The sequence below is a fragment of the Silene latifolia genome, chromosome 7, assembly GCF_048544455.1.
Source record: "Silene latifolia isolate original U9 population chromosome 7, ASM4854445v1, whole genome shotgun sequence".
In the NCBI taxonomy this organism is placed as follows: Eukaryota; Viridiplantae; Streptophyta; class Magnoliopsida; order Caryophyllales; family Caryophyllaceae; genus Silene; species Silene latifolia.
In genome coordinates this window covers 104,978,466-104,992,781 of record NC_133532.1, presented here as the reverse complement: position 1 = coordinate 104,992,781, position 14,316 = coordinate 104,978,466, and the positions used below count along the sequence as shown (strand labels likewise).

At 37.2% G+C, this 14,316-nt stretch overlaps 1 protein-coding gene across 1 annotated transcript; it reads right to left on the bottom strand.

The window, feature by feature from the left end:
* Nucleotides 1–5,807: 5,807 nt before the first annotated feature.
* Nucleotides 5,808–8,931, bottom strand: LOC141592456 (uncharacterized). The gene is made up of 2 exons (XM_074413137.1): nt 8,399–8,931; nt 5,808–6,483 (listed from the first exon to the last, which is right to left on the bottom strand). The coding sequence occupies exons 1-2, from the start codon at nt 8,720–8,722 to the stop codon at nt 6,010–6,012; spliced, it is 798 nt and encodes a 265-aa protein (XP_074269238.1). The 5' UTR covers nt 8,723–8,931; the 3' UTR covers nt 5,808–6,009.
* Between the last annotated feature and the right edge of the window lie 5,385 nt (nt 8,932–14,316).

Below are 14,316 nucleotides of genomic sequence, written 5' to 3'. Positions count from 1 at the left end.
TTGTAACATGACACACTCAAGCAACGAGTATGTGGAGCTTTACCTTGTAAAGTATAGACACGATATCCTGGAGATTTATCCCCTCGACTTCGATTCCTTGTTAATTGGCTTCTAACAATGGGGATTTTCCTAACATGAGACTTCGACGATGTAAAGAAGAATGGCGGAGTGGTTGACAATCTCGGATGATGGGGCGAGAAAAACTCCCTCTAAATTGGGATCACAAACAAGAGGCACACTTGTATCAAAAGAAGATAAAGACGTTTGTCCAGTCTTGTTGATAATCGTCTTAGTCTCTTGAATCGACCAACCTTTTCCCTTTTCCTTTTCCTTTTTCTTCTTCTTTTATTCTTTCCTGGATTGACGAAGGTTGTCTTATCGGACTCAATACCAGGTGTTGTAGTATCCGAATTTTCATAGTAGATAAATGCGACTTCTTGAAAAAACTCACTTCCTTGTCATCAAGGAGTTTTTATAGGTATGCGCATTGATGCTTAACAAGGAATTTCCCCTCCCCTTTTTTGCTAAATTGAAACAACTTAATACACCACCCTCTTGATAGTCCTCATGATTGCAGTCCGAACCCATACAAATTTCCTTTTTCCCCCCTTTTTTTAGTTAAAGAACCCATACAAAAATTATCATTAAAATTTTTAGCAAAATCATTATCAAAACCAACCTGCTAAACGTCTTCGACAAATTACTAAATATCGTCGACAAGTTGTAATGACTTTCCTAATCTATCCCTCACTCTAAACCTCTCATATATTATACTTTTTTTTCAAGTACGACATTTTCGTCACCACCGCTTCAATTTCGCCACCAAATTTAAGAAATCGCGACGCAAGTAATCGAAACTAGTTTAATTTTTTAAAAATTTGTAATTAGTTAGTAGATTTAGCTGGTTTAGAACAGAATCGTTATTGTTATATCGATTACCACGCCCAAAATTAATCTAAGTCGAAATCAGATGAAATTTTTTTCATCCACACCTAGGTCCAGCCATCCAGACAAAAAAATTATTCGTCCAGACGAAAAAAAATTCGTCCGGCAAAAAAATTAAATTTTTTTTTTGTCCCGGACGAAAATATTTTCCGTTTGGACGGAAATTTTTTCCGACATATTTTTTAAAAAAAAAATTAATAATTTCCGTCTTAGATTAGTTTTGGGGGCGGGGATCGATCGCTAATCCGTTCGTCAAATCATAAACTTGAAACGTAATTAAAACGTAAACATATCTCTTGCACATCATTACTAACTTATCGTTGTTACCGTCATTAGTCGATATGATTAAAACCGTTTTAATCGAAAATTTCGTAAACTAAATTGCGATTTTTTTCCGAAAAACGGCCTTTTTTTTTGTTTTAGAAAGATTTTAGAGAGAGACAAGGGAAGGTTAATGGGGAGCAATGTTGAAAAGATATGTTAATAGTCGACGATAATTAGTAAACGTGTCGACGGTATTTAACACGACCCTTATCAAAAGTGCTGGTATCCTTGCTAGTGAGGGTGAGCAAAACCGGTTAACCGAACCGGATTTGAAACCGGTTCGGTTATCGGTTTTCAAAAACAGGTTTTTTCCCAAACCGAAACCGCCCCGGTTTTAAACCGGTTAACCGGTTTTTAGCAATTTAAAAACCGGATCCGAAAACCGGTTACCCGGATCCGAATTTATAAACCGGTTTTAACTTTTTTTACCCCAAATTGACGCTTTTCAACCCACCTCTCCATCCTAACTCTTAAATTCCTACGTAAACCTTTGTGCATCCCCATTAATTCAACCAAATCACACATCTTTGTTTATTTTAAGTCGTTTTCTTATTGTTTTTTTTTTTCGAAAAAAAAGTAAACCGGTTTTGCTTTTTTAGGACCCGAAACCGAACCGGATTTCCCCAAAAAAAACCGGTTCGGGCACCGAACCGGAAAAAAACCGAATTATCGGGTTTCTTAATTCGGTTATCGGTTCGGTTTCGGTTTAAAAATTCGGTTCAGTTTATTTTGCTCATCCCTACTTGCTAGTGGAGTATAAGAGCCGCTGTTATCTTCCACATAATTATCCCCAATATTTCCCATAGTAGGGTTAGGTCTTATACTTTTCGTTGCCTCCTCACATAACAAATGATCGTCGATACTTCTTTTACCATTAGAGTTAATAGTACGTAGATTCTTGACATTTCTTTGTCTAAGAATATCTTTATTCTTAGGTTCAAGCATTGACGCTGTGTCTAGAACAGTCTGCACTTCTAAAAGCGTATTTGTCTACATAAAAAATACAGTTCTACGAAATAGAACTTTAGCATATTTAGGGAAGGATGACAAAATCAAAGAGCAAAAGTTTTTGGCCGCCTCATAATGGAGCATATTACGGAAGCCGCTAAATTCAAGTTTAAAGAAATCTGTAATTCCAGAACAGTCAAAATCATCATAGTTTTCAAAGCAAAGCATCGCTAAATTCAAGTTTAAAGAAAAATCACTAATTTCAGAGCAGTCAAAATCATCATAGTTTTTAAAGCAAAGCATAAACTGTGACACCCTTAAAAAAATTAGCGTTATCTAATTACTTAAATGCGTAAATTCTACAGAAAAACTGGTAGGATATGTTTGTAAATGGTTCAACTAGATAAAACCTGCAATTTCAAAAAATTTTCTTCCTAAACCATTCACAACCAATCCAACTCAAGAAGAGTGTCATAAAGCATTCGATAAACTAATTTACATACATAACTTAAGACGCGGAGATATAGTGATACAAACCCAAAATAGAAAAGGGAGACATATGTCCCTTCAAATTATATACAAACCAAAAGTGTAAAAGGTTTACTAATAGAATAGCCAAAACTAAGTCCAAGGTTCCTTGCTCACTAGCTCGTCTGTGACCCCAACTAAGCATCAACAAATCGTCAATCGCATTTTATACAAACACGAAAGCCACAATTCGGTGGGGAGTAACTTCGAGTCCTCCCTAAATACGAATCGTCAAAATTAATGTAACATGTAGTAAAACATGTAAACAATATGATAAACAATGTAATTATCATGTAAATCTAACCTATGACCCCTAAACCGACCAAACTAAACTATCATGTGAATCATATAATTCAAATAGTAATCCAAACTTTATCAATCAAATCGCTTACATCTCACCTATTACAGTTCATAAAATCACCATACAAGAAAGGGCAATATATCAAAGAGAGCATAAGTTTTTAGCAGTCAATAGTCACTTTGTAACTGGAGTCTATACCACGAGGTAGGGAAGGTAATCGAACCGCGGTTAATATTAATAAAACATGGCCAAGACACAACACAACCCTAGCCTAAAAAGACCTAGACATGCGGATACACACCACCGCACCCAAGACCCACAATTTTTCTAAAAACAAAGTGAGTACCCTAACGAGTCCACCAAAGGGTTTTCGACCCCTTACTATCAAAATAAAATCGAGGTCATGCCCCAACTTGGATATAAATCCACTAGTCGGGAACACAAAGGCTATCAAGCAGTGAACATATACTCGTCAAAGACTATAAAGACCTATCTATGATGAAGGAAAATACTAATTAGTCCCAAGCTTGAATACTTTAGCACACCACACAAGACTCACCACACAAGTCAAGTAAGACACCCACTTAACCATAAGAGGACAAAAAGTCCAACTTACCAACCTAAATGCTAACATTCTATCATGTGAAAGGCTATATAAATGTCTATTCAAAGAAACAACCCAACAATATCCTCAATAAGTATTCAATACTAATTTCTAATTCTAGCAATTTTAACAATATTAAAGGCTTTAGGGGAAACTAGGGCCATTTCTACAATACAAGATACTATTAAATTCAATAAGCTATACATGTGAACTAAAGCTTGATAAATGGCCTAAAACAAGAAAAAGGCCGATTATCTAAATCATTCAACCGAATTTTTACCCGCAAATACCCTAGTGCGGGTCAAATTAACGACCAATCACTCAATTAATCGACATCGCATCGATCAAAGGGACTAAGGCTCGGTTTTTAGACAATCAACAAAACATTACAATTATCGCTATAAAATTTACCTTGAGCCTAATCATTACAATTTCAACTTATAAACTATCCTAACATGTGATAATTATTAATATAAGCACAATTTTACCATTAACATAATTTTTGTTACTAGTATGCTTTAATTCAAAATACTACCCATTTGTTACTTATACTATTCTAACATTAATTAACCCGAAATGACCAATAGAAAAACGCGAAACAAGACGGACCAAGTTCAAGGAGTTCAATTTATACACCACCATTTTTTTCCATTTTTGTTTAGTAAAAAATTAAAGTCGTTCCCAATTCAAAATTTAAACTAACAAAAGGCATAAATTAAGCATACAACAAATTTTAACATGTGAAAACTACTACTCAAACAAAAATCACCAAACATACAAAAACAACAAAGCATGGCGATAATTCGTCGAAAGAACTCGAAATATGTTACCTTTTAGAAAATGAGCAATTAGCACCTCAAAACCCAAACCCTAACGACAACTAGCCGCTATCCTCTACAATATACGAGTCCCCGAACTCGTCCTCCAATTTTTCACCTAAATAAACAATTAAAACACAAAGATAAGTATATAAAACGAAATTTTCCGAAAATTGGTCTTAAAACAACTTCAAGAAAACTGAAATTAAATTATACCAAGTTTAGATCTCGAGGGGATTAGGAAAGGTAAACTGAAAATCCGATTAAACGAAGAAATTATGGCCAAAACAGCTTAAATTTTTGTTGAAATGTGTTTTTTTCGGGTTTGAGTCGGGATTTTTTGAAATCGGTTTAATCGTTTCGATTAATTAAAACCATTAACAAATCAAACAAAGTTTTTATCAAGAAAATTGAATATTCATACTACCCATTTCCAAATTCGTTTACCCAATGTTCAAAAGAATTGTTATTTTCCCCGACGCCCTTATTTGAAATAAAAAGTTTTACACGGTTTAAACTATTTTTAAACATCTCGAAACTATCAAAATAAATACTTTTCTTCAAAATATAATAAAATTATATTTCTTTGAATTATTTTTACTTTAAATACTTAAATATCAACTTTTATTTGATTAATAAATTATTTCCGAAATATAAATACCAACTACTATGCAAATCGTAGCAGCCACCAACACATTGGAACAAATTTTGCTTAAAGAAATCGTTACCCCTACCGAAGTCATGACATATAATAATGAGATTTTTGAACTTTTGTAATGCAATTAAGTGTACGCTCCGTTAAAAAAAACAAAAAACAAAAAAAAATTGTTACCCCGGTCAATTTATGTGAAAGGTAACGACTTTTCTCTATTAGCCAATAGACTAGGAGTTCAATTTATAACTCTGAACAAAATTAATAAAAAGGTTGAACAACATTGGCTATTCTACGTGTACTCTGAGTTTTTCGGTTTTCTATGTTGTACCCCTTTTTTTTTTTAATTCTACATTGTACCCCTAAACTTCTTAGTTTTTCTCCATCATAACCTCGTTTAACTCTCCATTAACTTTATATAAAAAGAAACGACCTTTATTCGAATAATGTTGTATCAACCTTCTATATAAGAAACATCATAAATCACTTTTAATAAATACCAACTACTATTAAAAACATATGTTATGAGTCATGACATAATAATGGAGATTTTTTGAACTTTTAATTAGTTTCGTATACTATTTCGTGGGCTAATGAGTAATTCGGTGAACTAATAAGTAAATGAGTAGGTTATCGAGTAATTGGAATTATAAATAGACGATTTAATAGGTCATTTAAGAAACTAAGTTAACAAAAACAATAAATAAGGTCATGATATAGACTAATGTATAGAGGTTAGGGGTACACCATAGAATATAAAAAAAGGGGTACAATGTAGAAAACCAAAAACCACGAGAGTACACCGTAGAATATCCCAACTATTTTTATCAACTTTCGTTTCAGGAGTACAGTACAAACTCCATAGTCCCTTTTGGTTATTGCCTGAGAACTAGAGAATAAAAGGAATCATTACTTTCTTATCCTTGGGAAAATCCTCAAATTTCGACAAGTACCACTTCCTCGTGGCGTAGCTCCGACCTATCAGATACAAAGCTGCTCCGGTTGTGTAACACACCGAATATAACGTCTGAGCTATGCACGAAACGCCCACAAAACCCAGCACTTCGAAAAAATAATGAGGGCAGATGACCAAGTCGAACAAACCTCCCTTGGGAATCTTGTACTCTTTCTCGCCCGTTTTCCTTAGCGTTGATAGGATGTAGTGATGATAGAAGTTGCCCCCTATACCAAGTAAAAATAATCCAACTCCGACATATTTCAGATCAATAGACGGCTCCGGAAGTCCTTCAGACAAGTGCTGGGCATAAATCATTGTCACAGTTGAGAGGAAATAACTAAAGGAAACAGTGAATGCGGTATCAAGAGCTACTCCGCTACCACCAAATCTGTGAACAAACAGTACCTGCATACCAAAATTTATTAGTAATCAATAATCATTTGATCCACCATACGAATTTACAATGCGTGTAAAGTAGAATTAATATGATTTTATGTTTCGTACAAATTGGCAAACGATGATTAGTTAGACACAATAAATGAATTCACTTACGCAGGAGACCATGTAAGCAAACTCCTCCAATTTAGAGGAATTAGGATCCCAGGTTTTTTTTTGGTAACCAAACATCAAATAATTTAGAATTTCATGTGTTTTTAGGTCGGATAAAACAACCAATTTGTTCTGCTGCCTATACATGCATAACTATTGGGGTAAGCATAAGTTCCATGGTATTGAATTTGGACTGAGACACTGCATCGCAGTCATTTAAAGAAGGTTTTGAATGTCACTGCGACTGCATTGACATGATTGAGCTACAACGAACGATTGAATGATTACAAAATCAGAATCACAACTGATATCCACTACTGCACATATAGAAGTGCTACAGACATTTCACTAATTTCATGACTACTGCGACTCGTATCCATATTATCAACTGAGATACTAGAGATTTTAAACCAATCACAAGCACTGAAAAGCATTCAGTGACATCCAGTGGCCATAGATTTAATGAATTGTAAACACATTGTTCAAAAAACACAGCAGACATTGTTCAGAGTGAAAACATGGGTACAAGCAAATCATGATCACCCCAACAATTCAGCATATGCTGTGTTGTGACATTTGAAAATCGTTTATAAGAAAAAAAAATTACATTCCCTCAATGGTTATTTTCTCAAATAGATAAAAATATCAGCATTCAGGCCTACTTGTCCTATGATGAAAAACGGAAAGCAACGGCAAGGTCTGACTAGTTAAATCTATCTTTAAAAAGTAGAAACTTCTGTTATCAGGACTCGATTCGAGTATTTGACACTCCATTTCCAGAATCAGGAGAAGACGCATATATGTCAAACAAGTATCTTAACCCAACCAATCTCGTACACACAGATACACTTGTCTTATACAAACTTATCACATGTGATCAATAGCTTTCGATTTATATGGAGTATATATCAACAGAGTTGGGTTATATGTTCCATTACGAATCTCGTATACATACACCAAAAAATGCTGACTGTATCTTGCAAAACTTTTTTTTTTATTTACCCTTTGCTAGGAAATAAATAAAGAACGCAAGGGGACATGGGGAAGGTGTAGGAGGAGGGAATGGGAGGAATGAGGATGACTTACATGTTCAGTTATTGGGCCTCTATTTTTGTCTTGCCTAAAGGAGTGATATATAGAGTTGATGCCATTTGTAGGAACTTATTATGGGAAGGAAACAATGAATACAATCGAGTTCCTTTATGGGCTTGGACTAAAGTCAGGTCAAGAGTCATGAGAATTTATTTCAAGACTGTGAAAATAGCAGACTCAAGTGAGTCACAAGGACATTCTAAATGCTATCAACAGAGGAACGAAGCTAGAGTTAATCGAGTTTTGTTGAAGCCTGAGTTGGTTTTAGAATAGGTGAAGTCTCTTATTAAAAGTAGGATTTTTAGTTGTATTCACTTCCCTGTTACTATAGATGATTCATGGATGATGAATGCTAGACTTTATATACAGAGTATAACAGGTCTGATGTAGTCATGTAGACGCGATTTAAACAGACATGGGAGTCAGCACCTACAACTACGACTACAAATTTGCAACTTTACCAACTAAACCAGCTAACGTCCATTTAAGTGTGTCTTATAGACAACGGAAATGAACCCAAAATCCAATTGTCCATTTAAGTGTGTCTTAATTCATAATTTCTCCGTCCCAATCATTTGTTTACATAGTTTGACAAAGAATTAAAAAAATAAAAGTAAACAAAAGTAACCAAATATTAGTAAATAAAATTCGAGGTTCGAGAAAAGAGAGAAAACCAAACCTCAAGCACTCTTTTGAGAAAATGGATAGTAAGAGCGAAACGAAGCAAAAGAAACCTCAAGCCATGATCAGGGAAGACAAAAAATGAAGCAATCCCAAATAGAAAAGCAGGAGAATACATGGCAAACATCCCAATTTTGCTTGAAATTTGTACTTGTTTTGGTTCTTTAGAATTAAGAAATTTGGAGTATTGAAGATGTTTACCCTTAATTTCAGAGAGACCAGCATTAGCCATGGATCCAACACTTACGAGTGACATAATTGAAACGTATATGGATGAAGGTGGTGGGAATAACAGATTCTGGAATACGGTAATTGGTGACATTTTTTGGGATTAAGAATGGAAATTACAGTATGATGAATATTGATGATGTTGTGATGAGATTTAAACGGATTTTAGTGATGGGGTTTTAGTTGAACCATGCTATACTGTCTTAATGTTGCGTGACACTTGTAGAAGACTCAAGGATGAATGGGTGATGATGATGATTCCAAGTTTCGTACTAATAGTTGTTCCCTTTTTTCTTGGGTATTGCTTTAATGCTTCCCCAGTCCCCACGGGTATTGAAATGGCAATAGACCAGGTTGGCTGGTTTTGGGTAGGATGGTTTAGGTTTGGATTTGGTTCGCATTTTTCAATAGTGGATTTAAATTTGGGTTTTTAATTAGTGTATCGGTATGAATTATTAAGAGTTGGATTTGATCGAATTTTCCCTTCAAGTCGATTTGATTTCGGTTTGGTTTGGGTCATAATTATCATCACTACTTGATAGAGAATAAAACTAGGTCGTTAAATGCTAGAATTAAACTACCAAATTAACAATTTATAAGCCAAACTATACTCTAGATCACTCTAATGGGTAAACCAATATAGTGCAAGTAAGGGTCGGTCCCAAGAGAAAGACTTTTAAGCTAAAAACTTGAATTGTAAACTATTGACTACGAAACACAAGGTTATAAACAAACAATGGTTATCAACAATGACCAACAATCGATAAACATAGATAAAGGGGGGTTTTTGAGTTGATTGGTAACATGAAACAAAGTAAAATTGCAATCTTAGTTTAACAAGCAATATAACAAACACTTGGTGAGTAACATGATTCAATATTTAAGAGGACTTGGTGCAATTCTTCCTTTGTAACCAACAATAGTAAAGTTTGACTCTTTTATAACTCTCCTCTTATTTTCAACCCAATACTTTCAAGTCAAGATGTTAACATACACAAATTAAACCATCCATGCATGTCCTCCAAGTTTAATCAACAATTCATTAAACCATGAGTGCAAACCAAACATGAGCATTAAGAGTTGTGCCAAGACAAGAAGTTAGGATCAATTCTCACAAGATTAAACCATACAAATGAGAAAAGACATGAAATTTCCTACTTATTGCATGAATCCTTTAAACCAAATCAACATACAACAAGCTTGCTCCAAATAATCCTAGATAGATTAAACCATTTCTCTAGAATTTGCAATAGTTGGGTAAACAAGATGCAAGAGTGATCAATTCTAACATTCATCTACTCAACATGAAAATTAAGCATAAGGAAAGAGCATTAGATAAATAAGAAGAGATTAAAAGAGTCTTACAACCAAAGTTGGAGACTTTGGATGAATTACACCAAGTAGGGAAGGATTTAGCCTTCCATAGTCTTCATAACCCAAAACAATAAGGAAAGATTACAACTTGAATGAAAATTGTCTTCTAAATTATTACAAGCTTAAAACCCTAAATATGAGATTAGATGAGATGATAGGATGGTAGATAATGATTTAGGTCTTCAAACTCTTGGGTATATATAGGGCTTCACGAAAACCTAAAAAGATTTCCACTTAAGAAGCCCAAAAGAGAATTAGAAATCCCGTAAGACAGAGCTGCGCACTGCGCAGCCTGCGCCAGAATTGTTCTTGCCTGCGCAATCGTGCGCAGCTGCGCACCCTGTTTGCGCAGCCTGCGCCTAGGCTCGCATTTTTGGACTTCTAATTTCCAAGAGCTAGACCTCTTCAAATGTCCTCATTTCTTCTAATCTTCACTCCTACTTCTCCCAGCTGGGTTCTAGGTTACATGTGAGCCTCTTGTGCCTTGTCTTGACCTTTGAAAGGTGCTCTTTGACTCTCGGGTTCCGTGCATTAAGATCAATTGTCCAACCGAGGTAAAACACACAAGTTACCACATCATACCCGATTACCAAATGCTAGGAAAAGCATACTTAAAGACCCATATTAAAAGACACGAGGGTGATAAAATCACCCTCTGAGACCGACACAAAACACTACTATCAAACTCCCCCACACTTAGACTTTTGCTAGTCCCGAGTAAAGCCCGAAATAAGCAAGTATGTAGTCTACAAGAGAGTACGTGTAGGGGTGAATGATCACTCTTCCCTTTCCTCTTCCGTCTTATATCTCCCTCTTACACAACCACCAATTAAAAAGAAAAGAACTTGACTCAAATTTGACACAAACTCTTCATCGCTCCCCCGCCTTATATCTCCCTCAAAACAAGGACACGACACACCTCCAACTCTGACTCATTAACATCACAACCACCCTTCTTATATCACCAAAGTAGTAATGGTCACTCTTGCCTTATCCCAAGGCAATAGCAAAGTGACCTACACAATCCTCCAAATCATTCATCCTCCCCTTATATCACCCCCTTATCACTCCAAACAATGCAAGTTATGCTACTAAGTTGGCCAAGCCAATAAAGATCAACAACCTAGTAGCCAACATGAAAAACCACCAATTTGAAGCAATTTTCTTTGACTCAAAAAGAAATTAAGTCCTAAAACTAACCTCCTTCCAAGACCCTCCTTATATCACTCCCTTCTTGTCCCTCCATATTTTTGGTGTTGCTTTTTCAATTTTTTCATTTTTTTGTTGAAAATCCTTCATTTTGCCTAAGGCGCCCTTTCGGGTTTTCACCTTAGCTTTTCCTTTCCTCTCATGGTGGCTCGCAACTCGATTTTTCATTTTGCCCGGAACGCCCTTTCGGGTTTTCGTTCCGTCCTCGACCACCTTCCCAATCTTGCCTTAGGTGCCCATCCTTGTGGGTTTCACCTAGCCGGATTTTTTTTTGAACTTGCATTGACAAAAAGAAACAATTTACATATATTACACTTACTCACTCCCCCACACTTAAATCTCACATTGTCCTCAATTTGGAGGAGTGCCAAATTCTTCAAGGGTTTTGGTTGGAGGGGCCCGAGCCTTCACCTTGCTCACATGCCCCCCGGTTGCCTCTTCTTCTTTCTCTTCTTTCTCTTTCTTTCTTGGCCCGAATGTAGGCCTCATCAACTTGGTTTTCATTAATGGAGGGTTGGTAATTTGGTTCATGTTGGTGGAGAGTCATGCCGAATAGGCCTTGAATGAGGCCAAAGGAGTCTTCTTGGGCTTGAGCATCATGATATGAATCTTCAAGATATTGGTGGTGCCTTTCGTTTTGCACCCCAAATTGGTGGCTCACTTGCTCTCGCCACTCGTTTTGGCTTTGCCACATAGCTTGATTCTCCGCCCAAACCTTGGCTTGTTGTTGTTGCCAAGCATAAGACTCCTCTTGCTTTTTAACAATCCCTTCAAGCATTCTTCTTTGAGCCAATTCGGCCTCATCTCCCAACCTTTTGTGCTCTTCAAACGCATTACAAAATTGTTCCAAACTCTCCAATCTTGGCCCTTGTTGTTGTTGCCAAGAATGGGAGCTCTCAACCCTCCCACTAATCTCTTTCAAAGTCCCCCGGGTATCCTCAAAGTATTGGAACATTTGATGTTGCCATGGTTTCAAAGTCGGAGTGGAGGAACCCCTGGCCTCATACATAGGGGTGTCTTGAGGCGGTTGGTAGGACGAAGGAATATGTGGGGTAGCATGAAATCCCCCCTCAATGATCTCAACCTCTCTTTTTTCCATTTGTTAGGGGCCATGGGATGGTTCAATCGCTCTTCTTTTGCACATTCTTTGTGGGGGTGGGTTGGGGAGGTTTGCCCCGGGGGGACAAAAGAAATCGCGGGCTCTCAACCCGCTTGGAAGGGAGCCATTCATTGGTAGCCTCATGTATTACACACCCCCTCCCCCAACCAATAGCAACTCCATGGGACCGTGTCCACGGCGTGGATCATATGGGTCTCCACCAACCCCGCTTCATTGTAAAGATTATTCCCCCACACCCTAGGTTGTTCATCGGGAATAGCACCAATCAAGCTAGCCACAAAAAGAGTGACCAAACTCCCACAATTTATACCCCCTTTCTTTTCTCTATGCTTCGACGCACTTACCACAAAAAGCTTAGCCCAATCCGGAATCCCCTCCTCCTCAAGCAACATCGCCCAAATGCACTCACGGACCCCATCATTTAGCTTTGTGGGTTCCCCCATCGAAAACAAGAAACAAGATATCATCCGTGTAAGAATTCGGATGGGGGGCTTTGTGATGGCGGAGGTTTTGTCATGTGAGTTTTTCCCGTGAGTGCACACCAAGTATCATTCAAGGCCGTTCCCGGTGGGTTAATGGAGGAGGGTGGCCTAGTAATTCTTAAAATCCCCCTCACCCTCTCGAAGGTTAGAGTGTGCCACACTTTGTTCAACCGAAAATTCACCCTAGCATTCTCCCTTTCCCCCGTGATTTGGACGGTAGATAGGAACTCTAAGGTATAGGCGGGGTAAGTATGTGGTTGAAGGTTCATGTACCTCTCAAGTCCTACCTTGGTGAGGAAGGCAAGGGTTTGGTCATAGATACCCATATCCCTCAAGGTCCCCGGGTGAAGGAATTTTGATATAGGCAAGGGTTTGCTCTCAAGGAACTTGAAGAAATTTTTGGCTTGTGTGGTTAACCCTTCATCCCCCCCGAAAAGGCTTAGGTGGTGGTGGTGGTGCATCGGGTTGTGCTTGGGTTGAGGACTCACCCCTCTTATTTGACTTCCCCTTTCCAAGTCCAAAAACCATTTTTCTTTCTTACAAAAGTTTCAAAAATCACTTAAAACAACCAAAATCTGAAACATTTTCTATGGGGCAATTCAACAAACACCTTGTGTGCACTAGCACAAACTTGATTGTTTAAGGTAGTTTTGTTGAATTGTGCCTTCCCTAACAGAAAATAATTGCCAACAATCCCCAATAATCAATCAAAAATAAGGATTTAACTCAACTAACCAATGTAAATTGAATTAAACAAATTGAAAACAAAGAGAGTGGAGGAAAGTTTTTATACCTTCCCGGAAATTCTCAAACTTGCTTGAATGAAGAAGGATGTTGCATAAAAACCCCTTTGTGACCCAGAAATCCACTTGAGAAAGCTTCAATTTAACCCGGAAATTTTAGGGTTCTTGGGAAATTGGGGGTTTTTTGTCAGAAATTTTGAGGTTTGAATGTGTTTTTGATAGCAAAGACGAACTTGGTGAAGAATTTGGTGAAGATAGTTGAGGTTTATTGATGATATAGGATGATTTGATGAGTGTTGGAATGAATGAGAGGAAATTTTGGGGCTTTAGACGATGAAGAAGTTGGTATAGAATGAATGAATAAGACGGGATTAGGAAAGGTAAAGAACCGAGCAAACAGACCTGCGAAGGCTGCGCAAAATTTGGGGTTGCCTGCGCAATCGTGCGCAGCTACGCAAGCCTTCTGCGCAGGCTGCACCGAGCCTCGCAGTTTTGCTCTTGTTTCTTTTAATTATAATTTCAATACTTAGCCAATTTTGGCTCTTACTTCCCTTGATCCCTCTTCAAAGCTTCCTCCAATGAACTTGTCTATTAAACCCGACTCTCATCTCCTCTTGGGCACGCCTTCCAAGAGGGTTCTTGCAAATCACTACATCATTTAACAAACCTCAAGTGCTTTTTACATGTCAATGCAAATTAATTTAATTAAACGAAATTAACATTCAAGGAAATAAATTGCGGAAATAAACTACGCTAGGAA